Below are 18,013 nucleotides of genomic sequence, written 5' to 3' on the forward strand. Positions count from 1 at the left end.
GTCTCACGTTTCTTTATTTTCTGTTCTTCTCTTCTTCCCCTTGGGCATCTATGTAAGCTGTGGCTCTCATCAGTGTTGACAGGACTGGCAAATCTAATTAGCTTGTTGCTTTCCATTCTTTTTCAGGAACAATACCAGGCAGATATAAATGATTCTAAAGTTCTTTACTTGCTGAAAGTTCCTGAAGACTATTAGCTGAAGTCCAGGCTTCCAGTTTAAATCACAATATGCTGCAGCATGTGTTTGTTGTCCATAGGTTCAAGAGAATATTGCAAAATCTCCAGGTCACATGCATGGTTTCTTTCATTCAGAAAAAAACAGATCAGATTTGCTTAGTTCACATGTAGAAAAATATCAGGCCAAATTCTGTTCTTACACCAGTGTAAGTCAGGAATGACTGGACTGAAGCCAATGTGAGAGCAGAATCAGGCCTCTCATTTTAAAATGTCAGCTCTGCAAACTCCTGCTGGGCTCTTTCCTTCTCATGTATAATCACCAGCAATAATAATTCTGCAGGAAGAATTTTGCCCTCAGTTTGCACCTGTGCAACCTCCATAGCCATCACTGCGTTTGCACAAGTGTCATTGATTGGAACTTAATAAACAGTTCTGTTGATGATGTCCAAGAAGGAATAGACTCCAGCTCCCTCTCAGCTATCTGTGCTGGGTCTGCAGGAATAAGAGCAGTAAAAATAAGTACAAGCTTTAGTCACTATGGTCAGCAAATGTGACTGATACAGAAAGTAGATGTGTTGATCGAGAAGGGGCTATTTTTATATAGTAACTTTTCCTAGCAGAACTGCATTTTAAGGCTCATTCCAGACTTCGCTTTTCTGCAACACTAAGGTGATTGGTGTCCCATAAAAATGACTGTAACAGTTATTTCAGCCCTGTACTTTAACAGTGGGGACTAGCTCCCCTTTCTCCTGCCCCATATCTTCCTGCTTAGCATAACTTTACTGTGGCATTGTGACTGGCATATTTTCTTTCATTTCTATGGCTGCACTTTGAGCAGCCTTGCCATGATATCTCTCTGTGGTGAGGGTCAGAATACACCAATACACCATTATTAGGCTTTGATCCTTAGTATCTTTTTTCCTCCTTCCTTGTGTTCAGGGGAAGTTTGATGAGAGGAAGTATTTGGTTTGGTTATTCCTATCCTTTCTTTGGAGACTGTAGATTTAAGACCAGTGGGTTATTTCTGAGTCTTTTCCTCTTCCCCTGCAGTGAAAACAGGAGCGTCTTTAAATCTTGGCAGGAATTATTCCCAGACAAAAAGCTTCATTAAGACACAGTTAAGGTGGTAAAGATGTCTCAATTACTTCTCCTGAGGACCTTATTAGAATGCTATTGCTCTCAAAAGGAACAAGCACTCGAAAGACAACAAATTTTAAATCAAGATTACATTTGTGGGGAAGAAAAGAGCACCAAGCTGTTTAGAAGCCTGGAAATTTAGATTATGCTTTCACAAACCACCTTAACTCCTCCCCATTCCTTACCAGACCTTGCAGCCTTCTGGCATAGATAGTCAGATGTGCTAAGTATATCAGCTACTATTTAAATTCTCATGAACTCGTCTTTGTGTGGAACAGGCAAGGTCAAGAACCTGTTTTGGAGAATAAGGTACAGTGCTGTGTTGTGTGCAGCTAGCATTAGATATTAGATAAAGTGCAAGTGTTTAACACTGAGAGTAGTTAATCACTGGAACAACTTACATAGGGATGTTGTGGATTCTTCATCACTTGACGTCTTTCAGTCAAGTCTGGATGACTTTTTAAAAGCTATGTTATCGCTCAAACCGGCGTTATGGGCTTTATGCAGAAATTACTGGGTGAGGTTCTCTGGTCGGTGTTATTCAGGAGGTCAGACTAAAGATCATGATGGTCTCTTCTGGCCTTGAAACGTGTGAGTCTGTGGTAGTTGATTGGTACCCTGTGGAGATGTTAGGTAGAGATGTGTACAGTCACAGAGGCCATAGTGGCTGTATGAGGGTAGTTGTTTCTCAGACCCCCAACGGGAAGGAGAATCGGATGAGTATAATAGCACTGTTTGTACTCTCCTTAGAGAGGATGATGGAATGGTACAAAGTGGTAGGTGTTTGGGGGTTGTGGGTAGATGGTAAAATGTGAAAATATTGCAGTCTTTTGAGTCTAGTGGGAAGGTGAGGTGAGAGGGAAGGTCTTTGATCTGTACTTGGGGGGTAGGACTTGAGACACTGTGTCTGGGCTTATTCTGGGACAGTGTATTTGAGGAGCATCTGTGGCTGGGTGGATGGGCCCTTTATAATGAATGTCATTTGTATACTTAGGGGATATGTGTTTCACGATGGGAATGTATGGAAAGGTACAATGTGGTGGTAGAAAGCCCAGATCCAGAAAGGCATTTAGCTGCCTGACTCCTGGAGTTAGGCACCAAAATATTTTAGAGAATCTGGCCTAAGTGTCTTTGGGAGTCAGAGTAGGGTGTTCTAGGGCATGGGGAAGGGACAGAGCTAAGGGTGTTCGTGGAATCTTAACTCTGAATTTCCAGATTTTTCAAACATTTATTTTTTTTCATACACTTAGCCTTGTCTTATCAGGCCAGATTCTGGGCTAGCATAAATCCAGTGCCAGCGCCAGGGGAGAATGTGGTGCAGAATTTCCTGCTTTTCAGACATGGTAGTTTTATACCTGTAATATTCTAATAAGGTTTATAGAAGAAGTAACTGAGTTGCCTTTGCAACTTAATAATGTCTAAGTGAAGCTTTAAGTCAATGAATTTTTCTTTCAAAGCAAGTATTGAAAAACCTAGATGTGAAAACATATTGTAGATTGTTACTGTGTCTTCGGATAGCGAGGCTGTTATTTTGCTGTAGTTACAGATTAGCTGTAAACAATACATGTACTTTGATGAAACACTGGCCAATATAGACTTAGAGCTTGATTCTCCTCTCATTTAAGTTGGGATGAATCAGGAATAACTCCATTCCAGTGAGATCAGAAGCAGGCACTTTGAATTTCTTACTGTAGTAAGGTGAAGTCAGAGTTGCCTAGTGGTTAGGGCTTGGGTCGGGGACTCAAAGACTGGAGTTCTATTCCTGGCTGTGCCAGTGGCTTTGGACAAGTCACTTCACCTCCTTGTCAAGTGCTTTGAGATCGACTGATGGATATACCTATATCATACCTATATCAAAGCTAGGCTATTATTATTATTTTATTTTATAATGCTTTTAACCTCTTTGCACTTGTTCAGCCAATCGAGTTTATAAACTCTTCTTGATCGGGTATGTGCCAGGGTTCTTTATAAGCCCCAGCAAACACTTGGCCATCTGTAGTAGAAAACTGTTTTTATTTTGCTCTGTGAGAAACCTGCAGCATTGATCAGCTCTGCGGAAGGCAGTGGACCATTAGAATAACTGGCTTTTATTCCCAGCTTTGCCGCTCTGTGCCTCAATTTCCCCATCTGCAAAATGGGGTTCTTACTTACCAACCTGACAGTGATGCGGTAAGGATTAGTTCATGTTTGTACGATGTTTTGAGGTCATCCTGTGGACTATGCTGTTATTACTGAGCCCAGGCTGTGCAGCTGGGATAGTTCCAGCATCTTTCTGACTGAGCCTGTGGAAGGCAGGGAGAGGGTCAGTGCCTGCTGCATCCCACACCGGTATTTTTAACCATTCTGCAGGAGATGATAAAAAGGCCCACACTGCGATGAGGCTTTGTGAGTGGGTGCTGCTGGCATCCAGGTTGCATTCCTGAACCCAGGACTTCCTGTTGCACAGCCTCCTCCTCCCTGGACTGGCCTTATTGACTATGCTTTCCAAAGGCCTTGAAGGTGCCATTGGCAATTGATAATTGGCAAGATTTCTTGGTAGGTTCCTTGCCAGCCCTGTTGTACTTTTAGCTACCACAAATTCCTCAAAGGATGAGAGCAGTCTCCATTTTCAAAGCTGCCTGGAGTTTGGGACTAAGCGCATTCAGCATCAGCTGTTCTTTGTGTTACAGAGACAGAGTCAAGTTTAAGTCCAGAAGGGACCATCAGATCATCTCATTTGACCTCCTGCACATCACAGGACACCAACACCCCCCAGCACCTGCACACAAAACCCAACAACCAGAATTAGACCAAAGTATCACAGCCGTCAGGAGACTAAACTATTGTGTGCCACAAGCATGAGGGGGAAAGGAGTCCAGGAGAGCTGGCTGTATTTTAAAGAATCCTTAGTGAGGTTACAGGGACAAACCATCCCGATGTGTAGAAAGAATAGTAAATATGTCAGGTGACCAGCTTGGCTTAGCAGTGAAAACCTTGCTGATCTTAAACACAAAAAAGAAGCTTACAAGAAGTGGAAGATTGAACAAATGACCAGGGAAGAGTATAAAAATATTGCTCGGGCATGCAGGAGTGAAATCAGGAAGGCCAAATCACACCTGGAGTTGCAGCTAGCAAGAGATGTTAAGAATAACAAGAAGGGTTTCTTCAGGTATGTTAGCAACAAGAAGAAAGTTTAGGAAAGTGTGGGCCCCTTACTGAATGATGGAGGCAACCTAGTGACAGAGGATGTGGAAAAAGCTAATGTATTCAATGTTTTTTTTGCCTCTGTCTTCACGAACAAGGTCAGCTCCCAGACTACTGCACTGGGCAGCACAGCATGGGGAGGAGGTGACCAGCCCTCTGTGGAGAAAGAAGTGGTGCGGGACTATTTAGAAAATCTGGATGAGCACAAGTCCATGGAGCCGGATGCGCTGCATCCGAGAGTGCTAAAGGAGTTGGCGGATGTGATTGCAGAGCCATTGGCCATTATCTTTGAAAACTCATGGCGATCCGGGGATGGTCCTGGATGACTGGAAAAAGGCTAATTTAATGCCCATCTTTAAAAAAGGGAAGAAGGAGGATCCTGGGAACTACAGGCCAGTCAGCCTCACCTCTGTCCCTGGAAAAATCATGGAGCAGGTCCTCAAGGAATCAATTCTGAAGCACTTAGAGGAGAGGAAAGTGATCAGGAACAGTCAGCATGGATTCACCAAGGGCAAGTCATGCCTGACTAATCTAATTCCTTCTATGACGAGATAACTGGCTCTGTGGATGAGGGGAAAGCAGTGGACGTGTTGTTCCTTGACTTTAGCAAAGCTTTTGACACGGTCTCCCACAGTATTCTTGCCAGCAAGTTAAAGAAATATGGGCTGGATGAATGGACTATAAGGTGGATAGAAAGTTGGCTAGATTGTCGGGCTCAACGGGTAGCGATCAATGGCTCCATGTCTAGTTGGCAGCCGGTATCAAGTGGAGTGCACCAAGGGTCGGTCCTGGGGCCGGTTTTGTTCAACATCTTCATAAATGATCTGGAGGATGGTGTGGATTGCACCCTCAGCAAGTTTGCAGATGACACTAAACTGGGAGGAGAGGTAGATACGCTGGAGGGGAGGGATAGGATACAGAGGGCCCTAGACAAATTAGAGGATTGGGCCAAAAGAAATCTGATGAGGTTCAACAAGGACAAGTGCAGAGTCCTGCACTTAGGACGGAAGAATACCATGCACCGCTATAGACTAAGGACCGAATGGCTCGGCAGCAGTTCTGCAGAAAAGGACCTAGGGGTTACAGTGGACGAGAAGCTGGATATGAATCAACAGTGTGCCCTTGTTGCCAAGAAGGCCAATGGCATTTTGGGATGTATATGTAGGGGCATTGTCCGCAGATCGAGGGACGTGATCGTTCCCCTCTATTCGACATTGGTGAGGCCTCATCTGGAGTACTGTGTCCAGTTTTTGGCCCCACACTACAAGAAGGATGTGGAAAAATTGGAAAGAGTCCAGCAGAGGGCAACAAAAATGATTAGGGGACTGGAACACATGACTTATGAGGAGAGGCTGAGGGAACTGGGATTGTTTAGTCTGCAGAAGAGAAGAATGAGGTGGGATTTGATAGCTGCTTTCAACTACCTGAAAGGGGATTCCAAAGAGGATGGATCTAGACTGTTCTCAGTGGTAGCAGATGACAGAACAGGAGCAATGGTCTCAAGTTGCAGTGGGGGAGGTTTAGGTTGGATATTAGGAAAAACTTTTTCACTAGGAGGGTGGTGAAACACTGGAATGCGTTGCCTAGGGAGGTGGTGGAATCTCCTTCCTTAGAAGTTTTTAAGGTCAGGCTTGACAAAGCCCTGGCTGGGATGATTTAGTTGGGGATTGGTCCTGCTTTGAGCAGGGGTGGGACTAGATGACCTCCTGAGGTCCCTTCCAACCCTGATATTCTATGATTCTAAGCAGAGAACAGGAAGGTCCGAGGCGTACCAGTGCCCAATGCCCTTGCAATGGCAGGGAATTGATTAAAGGAGATATGCCCCGATGAACCTAGCATGATCTTTGCAAATACACTGCTGAGTGTTTCCCATTCCAGTGGGAGGTTTTCTACTTGGTAGAGTGCACACCTCTCAGGCTGTTGATTGCTAAGCAGCCACCCTGAAGCAGCCTTGACTCTTTTGCTAGACCAGGGTGGGTGGACAAACTACGGCCCGAGGGCTGGATCTGGCCCGTCAGGGCTTTGGACTCGGCCCGCAGGATTGTCACCCCCATGGCGGCGTGGGGCCCACACTGCTGCTGGAAGCAGTCGGCACGAAGTCCCTGGAGCCCCTGGGGGAGGGGGTCAGAGGGCTCTGTGCCTAAATATGAGGCCTAAAATATTGTTGATTTGGTTTGACCAGAGTACACGACTGTGCAACCTATTTGGGCCAATCATGTTTAAATGGCATGTGTTACATTTGTACAGCATCCTAGATCTGGGCTATAAAAACCACCGAGGCACAGAATGATGCTTCTCCTTCAGGGACTAGCAAACCATGATAGGGAAATGTATGGTCTGTAGAGATAAGATGCATCCTGACACAGATCTTCAGAGGAAGGAGAGTCACCTTGGTGAGAAGCAGTACAAAGGAAGCTTACAATGCCCGACCTATTTATTCTGTGGATATGCCTTGATCCTGAGAGGTATGAGCACCCACATTGACTTCTGCATGCCTCTGAATCAGGCTCCACCCTCTCCTGCTGGCCAATCAAACCCTTTCACTAGCACTGCAGCCACGCTCAGTAGCTCCAGTCCCAGCGTACTAGGTTACAGTACTTCTCCATTGACTGTCTCTTAGTTCCAGGCTCAATCAATATATTTTCCACACATGATCCTTTACCAGGGACATGATGGTGAGGGGAAAGGGAAAGCGTGGTACAGCTGGTATTCCTTGGATTTGTCCATCAGATGGAGAACAGACCACTGTTCTAAGCCACTGGAGAGCCGCTCCCCCTCAGCACATTTGCAGCTGTGGATTTATGTTAGTAGGGACCAGAACATCACTGCATATTTGTGATTTTTTTAACCCCTTCTTAAGTGGATGGTGTATTAGGCTGGAGACCTAGATTCTGTATCCTGCTCTGCTCTTGATTCAGTGTGGCCTTCATGAAGTCAGTTTGCCCCTCTGTGCTTCCAAATGTAACAGTGTCATGATAGTTACCTCTTTTGTAAAGTGTTTTGAGCTTTGTGGCTCTCCCCCATCTGTCAGTCTGTACCCATCAGTTGTTTCTTGTCTTGTACTTAGATTGTAAGCTCTGTGAGGCAGGGACTGTCTTTTTGTTCTGGCACAACGGATTTTGGGTTCGTGACTTGCTGAAAACTAATGGCTGAAAAATGGTCTCTAAGCAATATGATGATGCTTTAATAATAAATACTAGTGCAGTTATTGTAACGCAGGATACTCAACCTCTGTGACAGTGGGGGCCTCTTTGCAATGTACCAGGGCTGCAACTAATTTACATAGCCATAAATGTCTAATTCAGGAATGAATGCACACTGTCATACTACTGGCCAGTACTTGGGTCTTCCCTCAAGAGCAGAGCAGAAATTGCTGCTTGCTTGAGTCCACAAGCAATACAAATCTGCTGTGATCATATCTGGGCTTGATCGATAGTTCCACAGACAGAGCATTTGGGGCTGCACCGGGCAAACCATTTCTTTACCAGTAACGGCATGGTATTTTCTAATCCCAGGACTTGAACCTGGGGAGGTGGAGGGAGGGGAGAGATGGGTAGGGAATATACTCCCTCCAAAGAATGGTTGGTGCACTTCAACTCTCTCATTACTCTCTTTCCTTAGCAGCAGTGAGAGGGGATGTGACATAACCACCTGTAATGCTTTTCTATATTTGGGTGTTGCCTGAAACAAATCTTAACTATGAAGAGCCCCACATATATGGTGCATTTTACATCCCATAGCAAAGAATTCAGGGTTGATGGGGTTAATACTGCATGTATCCACATTTGGAAACAGGTGGATTCTGAATTGCCAGTGTGATGGAATTGAGGTGGAATCAAGACGTGGAATCAAGAGGTGGAATTCTTTCCTGGTCTTATCTCCACTGAAGCCACTTTCAGCAAAGAATTTGGCCACAGATCTGCTTGTGACATCCCCCAGGGTACAATCTGGACTGATGGACAGCTGTGTCCCCTCAATTCCCCAACCCGGGATGCCTTTTACACTGCTTCGCTGTGAGAGCCACCACGTTGGTCTGTTGACACAGCCTCCAGAACGTCAGTCACTCCAGTTATACTGTACGAATGCTATCGCCAGCCACTCATGAATTACACTACATGGTAAGTTTCAGAGTAGCAGCTGTGTTAGTCTGTATCCGCAAAAAGAAAAGGAGTACTTGTGGCACCTTAGAAACTAACACATTTATTTGAGCATAAGCTTTCGTGAGCTACAGCTCACTTCATTGGATGCATGCAGTGGAAAATACAGTGGGGAGATTTTATATACACAGAGAACATGAAACAATGGGTGTTACCATACACACTGTAACGAGAGTGATCAGGTAAGGTGAGCTATTACCAGCAGCAGAGAGAAAAAAAAACCTTTTGTAGCGATAATCAAGATGGCCCATTTCCAGCAGTTGGCAAGAACGTGTGAGGAACAATGGGGGTGGGGGAATAAACATGGGGAAATAGTTTTACTTTGTGTAAGGACACATCCACTCCCAGTCTTTATTCAAGCCTAAGTTAATGGTGTCCAGTTTGTAAATTAATTCCAATTCAGTAGTCTCTCGTTGGAGTCTGTTTTTGAAGTTTCTGAATGAGGGAGGCAAACTAGTGACAGAGGATGTGGAAAAAGCTAATGTACTCAATGCTTTTTTTGCCTCTGTTTTCACTAACAAGGTCAGCTCCCAGACTGCTACGCTGGGCATCACAAAATGGGGAAGAGATGGCCAGCCCTCTGTGGAGATAGAGGTGGTTAGGGACTTTTTAGAAAAGCTGGACGTGCACAAGTCCATGGGGCCGGACGAGTTGCATCCGAGAGTGCTGAAGGAACTGGCGGCTGTGATTGCAGAGCCATTGGCCATTATCTTTGAAAACTCGTGGCGAACCGGGGAAGTCCCGGATGACTGGAAAAAGGCTAATGTAGTGCCAATCTTTAAAAAAGGGAAGAAGGAGGATCCTGGGAACTACAGGCCAGTCAGCCTCACTTCAGTCCCTGGAAAAATCATGGAGCAGGTCCTCAAAGAATCAATCCTGAAGCACTTGCATGAGAGGAAAGTGATCAGGAACAGCCAGCATGGATTCACCAAGGGAAGGTCATGCCTGACTAATCTAATCGCCTTCTATGATGAGATTACTGGTTCTGTGGATGAAGGGAAAGCAGTGGATGTATTGTTTCTTGACTTTAGCAAAGCTTTTGACACGGTCTCCCACAGTATTCTTGTCAGCAAGTTAAGGAAGTATGGGCTGGATGAATGCACTACAAGGTGGGTAGAAAGCTGGCTAGATTGTCGGGCTCAACGGGTAGTGATCAATGGCTCCATGTCTAGTTGGCAGCCGGTATCAAGTGGAGTGCCCCAAGGGTCGGTCCTGGGGCCGGTTTTGTTCAATATCTTCATAAATGATCTGGAGGATGGTGTGGATTGCACTCTCAGCAAATTTGCGGATGATACTAAACTGGGAGGAGTGGTAGATACACTGGAGGGGAGGGATAGGATACAGAAGGACCTAGACAAATTGGAGGATTGGGCCAAAAGAAATCTGATGAGGTTCAATAAGGATAAGTGCAGGGTCCTGCACTTAGGACGGAAGAACCCAATGCACAGCTACAGACTAGGGACCGAATGGCTAGGCAGCAGTTCTGCGGAAAAGGACCTAGGGGTGACAGTGGACGAGAAGCTGGATATGAGTCAGCAGTGTGCCCTTGTTGCCAAGAAGGCCAATGGCATTTTGGGATGTATAAGTAGGGGCATAGCGAGCAGATCGAGGGACGTGATCGTTCCCCTCTATTTGACATTGGTGAGGCCTCATCTGGAGTACTGTGTCCAGTTTTGGGCCCCACACTTCAAGAAGGATGTGGATAAATTGGAGAGAGTCCAGCGAAGGGCAACAAAAATGATTAGGGGTCTGGAACATATGAGTTATGAGGAGAGGCTGAGGGAGCTGGGATTGTTTAGCCTGCAGAAGAGAAGAATGAGGGGGGATTTGATAGCTGTTTTCAACTACCTGAAAGGGGGTTCCAAAGAGGATGGCTCTAGACTGTTCTCAATGGTATCAGATGACAGAACGAGGAGTAATGGTCTCAAGTTGCAGTGGGGGAGGTTTAGATTGGATATTAGGAAAAACTTTTTCACTAGGAGGGTGGTGAAACACTGGAATGCGTTACCTAGGGAGGTGGTAGAATCTCCTTCCTTAGAGGTTTTTAAGGTCAGGCTTGACAAAGCCCTGGCTGGGATGATTTAACTGGGAATTGGTCCTGCTTTGAGCAGGGGGTTGGACTAGATGACCTTCTGGGGTCCCTTCCAGCCCTTATATTCTATGATTCTATGATTCTAAGTTTTTTTGCTGAAGAATTGCCACTTTTAGGTCTGCAATCGAGTGACCAGAGAGATTGAAGTGTTCTCCGACTGGTTTTTGAATGTTATAATTCTTGGTGTCTGATCTGACCTATCCTTGCAACAAAGCCCGTTGCCAACTGTGTCCACATATCTATTCAGGGGACACCATCATAGGGCCTAATCACATCAGCCACACGATCAGAGGCTCATTCACCTGCACATCTACCAATGTGACATATGCCATCATGTGCCAGCAGTGCCCCTCTGCCATGTACATTAGTCAAACTGGACAGTCTCTACGTAAAAGAATAAATAGACACAAATCAGACATCAAGAATTATAACACAAATTATGAGTTTTCAAATGATACCTCACAAGACATACTTTGTATAGAATCCATTATAGTTTTATAAAAAGGGTGAACATAGGGATTGTGACCAAGCTCCTGCTCTACCTTGGTGGGTCTTGCGCTTATTGGTGGATTTGCTCGCCTTGAAGCTTCACGGCAGCCCTCAGCTTGGCCATTTTTCTGAACCCACAGTCCAGATCGACTCCTCCTGTGTCTGACCAGGAGTTGGGAGGTTTGGGGGGAACCCAGGCCCGCCCTCTACTCCGGGTTCCAGCCCAGGGCCCTGTGGATGGCAGCTGTCTAGAGTGCCTCCTGGAACAGCTGGGCGACAGCTACAACTCCCTGGGCTACTTCCCCATGGCCTCCTCCCAACCCCTTCTTTATCCTCACCATAGGACCTTCCTCCTGGTGTCTGATAATGCTTGTACTCCTCAGTCCTCCAACAGTCCGCGTTCTCACTCTCAGCTCCTAGCGCCTCTTGCTCCCAGCTCCACACACGCATACCACAAACTGAAGTGAGCTCCTTTTTAAAACCCAGGTTTAAAACCCAGATTAGCCTGCCTTAATTGATTCTAGCAGCTTCTTGATTGGCTGCAGGTGTTCTAATCAGCCTGTCTTAATTGTCTCCAGAAGGTTCCTGATTGTTCTGGAACCTTCCCTGTTGGGAAACGGAACGTCTTTTGCTTCCTCCTCAGCTATCTGCTTTCTGTTCTTTCCTAAAGCCCCCTGGCCCGGCCCCTTAGTCCCCCCCCGACCGGGCCAGACGCTTTTTTGTTTTTTCTTTTAATTTTTTGTGGTTTTTTTCCGTCTACGTCCTTCGCCAGCACCCGCCCCCCCCCCCCACGCCTGCTTTCGGGCGCAGCTATTTGCCTCAGCTGAGCCCCCGGAGGAGGGGGGGGAAGATTGCCGATTTTGCTGTCCGGAGGGGGGAGTGGAAACCCCCAGACCCAGCCGTTTTGCTAGCAGCTCGGACTTTACAACATTCTCAGCATGCCGGAAGCCTTGGAACACAGCCAACACAGCTGGAGAAGAAGATTTCAGAAGACAGGAGAAATAATCCAGGACAGCTATAAATCTTCGTGAAGGGGGCCGTAAGACTGAGTAATTTTCTGAATTATACTCTCGTGGGGGGGAGTTTGACTGTGGTTACTTGCGTTTGTGGCGGCACAGGGGGTGTGGCGCGGAGACCGCCACCCCCGATCCATCGGTGCCGCCAACTCCCCCACCCTTACTACAACTGTTACGGCCCCCCCGCCGTCCGTCCCTGCTGGCAACCTGCCATCTCCCTTTGGATCCAGCTGTTCGCTTTGAACTTTGCCTTTCGGACCGGACATAACAGCCGACCAACCGAGACTCTTCGGACAAACGTGTGTGGGTCTACACCCCCCCCCGGATTGCTTATCCCACGGCTTGCCCCTATTACTGGACCCCGATTTTGTTTCCCCCCCCCAGTCCAACCCCCTCGGCATTCCCCCCCCTCCCCGCCTGCAGCCTAGCAGAAGGAGGGGCTACTCCGCTTCTCCCCTCCCCCCTCCTCCTTCCGGTGTCTCCCTGTCTCTCCCTGCTCACAATGGCGGGGAACGAGAGGGGCGAGACCGCTTCAATAAAATTAGTTGTCCCTCCCCCACCACCACCCCTGCCCGACCCCCAAGGCCCCACCACCACCACTATTGTCAAGATACTTGCCACCCCCCCTGCTGGGGCACCGGCAGCAGGAGGCACCGGGGTGATCGCTGCTGCTGCTGCACCCACCGTCCCCCCAGATTCTAGGAACCCCCCTCGGGTTGGCCGGAAGGAAAGGAAAGGGCCCCGCTAAAACCACTGAGTCCTCCATGGCAGAGGCTGCCCCCACCGCTGTGGCCTCGTCATCAACCGTGGTGCCCCTCCCTGCGTTTCCCTCCACCAGCTCTGCGATTGTCCCTTCCCCGGCCCCCAGGACGTATGCCCGGGCGGCGATGGGCTCCCCCCTGCCTGCCGCCTCGTCATCTCGCCCCCCCCGCCTCCGCCACCATCACCAGCGGCCGGGGCCCTTTCCCCGCCTTGACCAGGAGGCACGGCGTCCGTTGCCTCCTGGTGCCCGCCTCGCCCCACGTGGAGACATACGTGCAGGCGTTGGCGAAGGTGGTAGGACCCACGGCTATTGTGGCGGCATCCAAGATGTATGGGAAGGTCGTTTTTTTCTTAGCCTCGGAGGATGCCGCCCAGGAGGCGGTGGAGAGGGGCCTGACGGTGGGGGGGGTGTTTGTCCCCCTAGAACCGTGAGAAGACCTGGGCGTTCACCTCGTCCTTACCTCCATTCCTCCCTTCTTACCCAATGCTGCCCTGTTACCCACTCTCTCCACTCTGGGGAAACTTGTCTCTGTCATCAGCCCTCTCCCGTTGGGCTGCAAGGACCCCACCCTCCGTCACATTTTTTCGTTCCGCCGGCAAGTGCAGCTTCTACCGCCGGCAGGGGCGCATGACGAAGAGGCGCTCGAGGGGTCTTTTCTAGTCCCCTACCAGGGAGCCCGCTATCGGGTCTTTTACTCTACCGGAGAGGCCCGGTGCTACCTCTGCCGCTCAGCGGGGCATGTCTGCAGAGACTGCCCTTTGGCCCGGGGGGGAGGGGCACCCGAAACCCCCGAGATCCGGCAGGATATCGGCCCCATCGCTGCCGACGTCCCTGGCTGCCCGGCACCTGAAACCAACCCTCCTCCTACTCGACCCATCGCTGTTCCCGTCCGGGCCCAAGAAATACCTTCCCTACAATGCCCGGGCGAGCAAGGGAGTTCCACCCTTGCTAGTACCAATCCAACAGAGCCCATGGAGGAGGGTGTGGCAAGGATATTACCGGGAATAGGAAAGGGCCCACCCCAAGGAGAAACCCCCGCCCCTCATGCTGCCTCACCGCTACCCCCCCGAACCCCTGAACCATCGCCTCCGCCCCCCGACACGACGCCTGCTAACCAACCCCCAGATGATGCTATGGAGGGCTGGACCCTAGTCCAGGGGAAGCGAGGCAAGCGGAAGGCTCGAGCTCCGCTGCATCCATCCGACGCGGAAGCCCCCCGGAAGACCAGGAAAGGGGGCACTGCTATCGAGCCTCCCGCCACGGCCACGAGCGAGATCCATCCACTGGTGTCGGGAGGGGAAGACGGACTGGCATTGGAGGGCAGAATCCCCCCTCCACGGGAGACCCTCCCCTCCGAGACTTTTGAGGACGCCCCTTCTGCCTGGATACCACCCAAACCCCCCACGGACCCCAAGGCGACCGTTGAGGCGGGCCCTAGAGGAGAGGCCCCCGGGGTGGCAGGAGCTGGCCTCTCCCCCGTGTACGCGGAGATTGAGGCCCTAGATTTGACCCCGGTCACCCAAGGAGGGGATGATCTGCTGCCGGCTGGCCTCGAGCTGGGCAACCTTACACCAGCCTCCCTTTCCCCATGCTCCCTCCCCCTAATTGCCTTCCCGGGGGAGCACCCTGCAGAAGGTGGTCCACCACCTGATGCCATGGCCGCTAAGACCACCATGGAGCCAGCGCCTAGCATTATTGGGAGCCCCCTCCCTTACCCCTTAACCCTTGACTCTGCTCAGGAGGCACTTTCCTTTAGCTGCTTGCCTCCTGAACCCCAGAGCCTTACCCCTGCCCCCACCCCTGTCCCTGCCCAAGTCCCCTCCTCCTGCAATGCTAATGCCGCCCCTGGGGTTATTTCCTTTCCGCCTTTCGCAGATTCCCCCCAGGGAGCAGTCTTTGCACTTTCTAGCCGCGACCCATTAGGAATGGCAATTTTTCCCCTGCCATCCCCCTCCACCCCAAGGCGTGAAATGAATTTAATAACCCCAGCCTGTCAGACGCCCCGTCGGTGGTCCGCACCCTGTCTACCCGCCTTAGCGGACCACGAGGCTGTATTAAGGGTCCCACCAGGGAACACCTCGGGAATTGTAACCCCCCCCCCATGAGCTGTGGCATGCACTACGGAAGTTCCTAGAGCACACCCGTGGCGCCCGTAATAGGGCACAGCTGGCTCTTCAGCTATGGGGGGACTTTGATCAAATTCTCCAAGCCACAAGGGCCCTTATAAAGGAGGGCAGGGGGCAAGGAAGGCGCGGTGCTGTGGCCTACGAGCGAGCCCGCAGCTTCCGACGCGATCTACTCACCCACGGGATGGGTCACGGGTTGCTGCGCAACCCGCCAGGGGCCCTGAACACCCCCGCCAACACGAAGCCCCCACCCTCCCAGCCCTCCGCATGACACCTCTTATTATTGCGACCCTGAATACCAGGGGCTGTAGGATGGCTCTCGCAGGTCCCAGGTGCTCTCTTACCTTCGGGAAGGGAAGTACTCTGTAGTTTTCCTGCAGGAGACCCATACGGACCCGGCCGCCGAGGACAGGTGGCGGCTGGAGTGGGGGGACGGGGTATACTTTAGCCACTTCGCGACCTGGCAAGCTGGAGTGGCGACCCTGTTCTCCCCCAACCTACGGCCTGAGGTGCTAGGGGTCAATGAGGCCGTGCCGGGCCACCTGCTGCACCTTCGAGTCCGTATGGAGGGGCTTGTGGTTAATCTTGTTAACATTTATGCCCCGCAAATGAGCTCCAGGCAGCCACAATTTTATCAGCGGGTGTCCGACTTTCTCAGCACCCTGGATTCGCACGAGTGCCTGGTCCTAGGAGGGGACTTTAACACCACCCTCGAGGAACGGGACCGCTCAGCGGCCGAACCGAGCCCGGCCGCTGCGAATATTCTCCAAGGGATAGTTGAACATCACTCCCTAGTGGACGTCTGGCGTGACCATCACCCAGATGACACCTCCACGTTCACCTTTGTCCGGATGGAGGCCCATCGGTCACACCACTCTCGGTTGGACCGTATTTACTTAGCCCGTTTCCATCTTTCACAGGCCCACTCCTCCGCCATTCGTCCGGCCCCATTCTCCAATCATCATTTAGTCACCGTAACGGTCTCCCTCCGTGCAAAGAGAGCGGGGCCGGCCTATTGGCACTTTAATAACAGCCTGTTGGAGGACGAGAGCTTTGTGATGTCCTTCCAGGAGTTCTGGCTGGCCTGGCGAGAGCAGTGGCATGCCTTTCCCTTGGTGCGGCGATGGTGGGATCTCGGGAAGGTGCGCACCAAGCTCTTCTGCCGTGACTACACTCGGGGCACCAGCCGACGGCGAAATGCGGCGATAGAGCAGTTGGAACGGGAGGTCTTAGAGATGGAGAGGCGCCTGGCCGCCAGTCCCGAGGATCCGTCCCTCTGCGGAGCGTGCCGGGAGAAGCGGGAGGAGCTCCGGGCCCTCGAGGACCACCGGGCCCGAGGTGCCTTCGTTCGGTCCCGCATCCGCCTCCTTCGGGAGATGGACCGCGGCTCCCGCTTCTTCTATGCCCTGGAGAAAATGAGGGGGGCCAAGAAACACGTCACCTGCCTTCTTGCGGAAGACGGCACCCCCCTCACGGATCCGGAGGAGATGTGCGGAGGGCCCGTGACTTCTACACAAGCCTTTTCTCCCAGGATCCAACCGATCCTGGCGCTTGCGGGTGCTCTGGGAGGAACTCCCCACGGTCAGCATGGGCAACCGAGACCGACTAGAGCTGCCTCTCACCCTGGCCGAGTTCTCGGAAGCCCTCCGTCGCATGCCCACCAATAAAACTCCGGGCATGGATGGACAGACCGTGGAGTTTTACCGCGCGTTCTGGGACATTCTCGGCCCAGACCTAGTCACCGTCTGGGCTGAGTCCTTGCAGAGCGGGGTCCTCCCTCTGTCGTGCAGGCGAGCGGTGCTCGCTTTGCTGCCGAAGAAGGGGGACCTCCGCGATCTACGAAACTGGCGTCCCGTCTCACTCCTTAGCACGGATTACAAAATCGTAGCGAAAGCAATCTCGCTGCGACTAGGGTCCGTGATGGCGGACGTGATCCACCCAGACCAGACCTATACTGTCCCGGGTCGCAGCATTTTTGACAACCTCTTTCTAGTCCGAGACCTTTTGGAACTCGGGCGGAGAGATGGTCTGTCGTTCGCCCTCCTGTCTCTTGATCAGGAGAAGGCGTTCGATAGAGTAGACCATGGGTACCTCCTGAGCACTCTGCAGGCGTTTGGATTCGGACCTCAGCTTGTGAGTTTTCTCCGGGTGCTGTATGCCTCCACGGAGTGTTTGGTTAGGCTCAACTGGACCCTGACTGAATCGATCAGCTTCGGGCGAGTAGTGCGGCAGGGGTGCACCCTCTCGGGCCAGTTGTACGCTTTCTGGCGATCGAGCCTTTCCTCTGTCTCCTCCACAGGAGGATGACAGGGTTGGTGCTGCGGGAGCCGGAGCTGCGGCTGGTCCTGTCGGCGTACGCCGATGACGTACTCCTCGTGGTCCAGGACCCGGGCGACTTGGCACGAGTGGATGCATGCCAGGCTATCTATTTGGCAGCCTCCTCCGCCCGAGTCAACTGGGTCAAGAGCTCTGGCTTGGCGGTGGGGGACTGGCGGCAAGTAGGCTCCCTCCCACCCACACTTCAGACCATCCGGTGGAGTGCGGGTCCACTGCTCTATCTCGGCGTTTACCTTTCCGCCACGCACCCTTCCCCGCCGGAGAACTGGCAAAATTTAGAGGGCGGGGTGATAGAGCGGATCCGGAAATGGACGAGGCTACTCCGATGTCTCTCCCTCCGAGGGAGAGCACTGGTGCTTAACCAACTAGTCCTGTCCACGCTCTGGTACCGGCTCAACACCCTGGCCCCGGCCCTGGGTTTCCTGACCCACCTCCGGAGATGGATTCTAGAGTTCTTCTGGTCAGGAATGCACTGGGCCCCTGTTGGAGTTCTTCATCTACCCCTGAAGGAAGGAGGGCAGGGCCTGAAGTGTCTGT

The 18,013-nt window shown here is 51.1% G+C and overlaps 1 protein-coding gene across 4 annotated transcripts in view; it reads left to right on the top strand.

Moving 5' to 3' along the window:
- Window positions 1–18,013, top strand: part of LOC125622825 (uncharacterized) — a 92,603-nt gene that overhangs the window by 17,748 nt on the left and 56,842 nt on the right. The window contains exon 1 of one of the 4 annotated variants that reach the window (XM_048821286.2): window positions 8,333–8,614. The exons of the other annotated variants lie outside the window; for them this stretch is intronic. Coding sequence (XP_048677243.2) covers window positions 8,579–8,614 — 36 coding nt within the window. The 5' untranslated portion in view covers window positions 8,333–8,578. Of the gene's footprint in view, window positions 1–8,332; window positions 8,615–18,013 lie in introns of those variants that run through there. 4 annotated transcript variants of the gene reach the window in all.

Source organism: Caretta caretta, chromosome 15 (assembly GCF_965140235.1).
Source record: "Caretta caretta isolate rCarCar2 chromosome 15, rCarCar1.hap1, whole genome shotgun sequence".
Taxonomy (NCBI): domain Eukaryota; kingdom Metazoa; phylum Chordata; order Testudines; family Cheloniidae; genus Caretta; species Caretta caretta.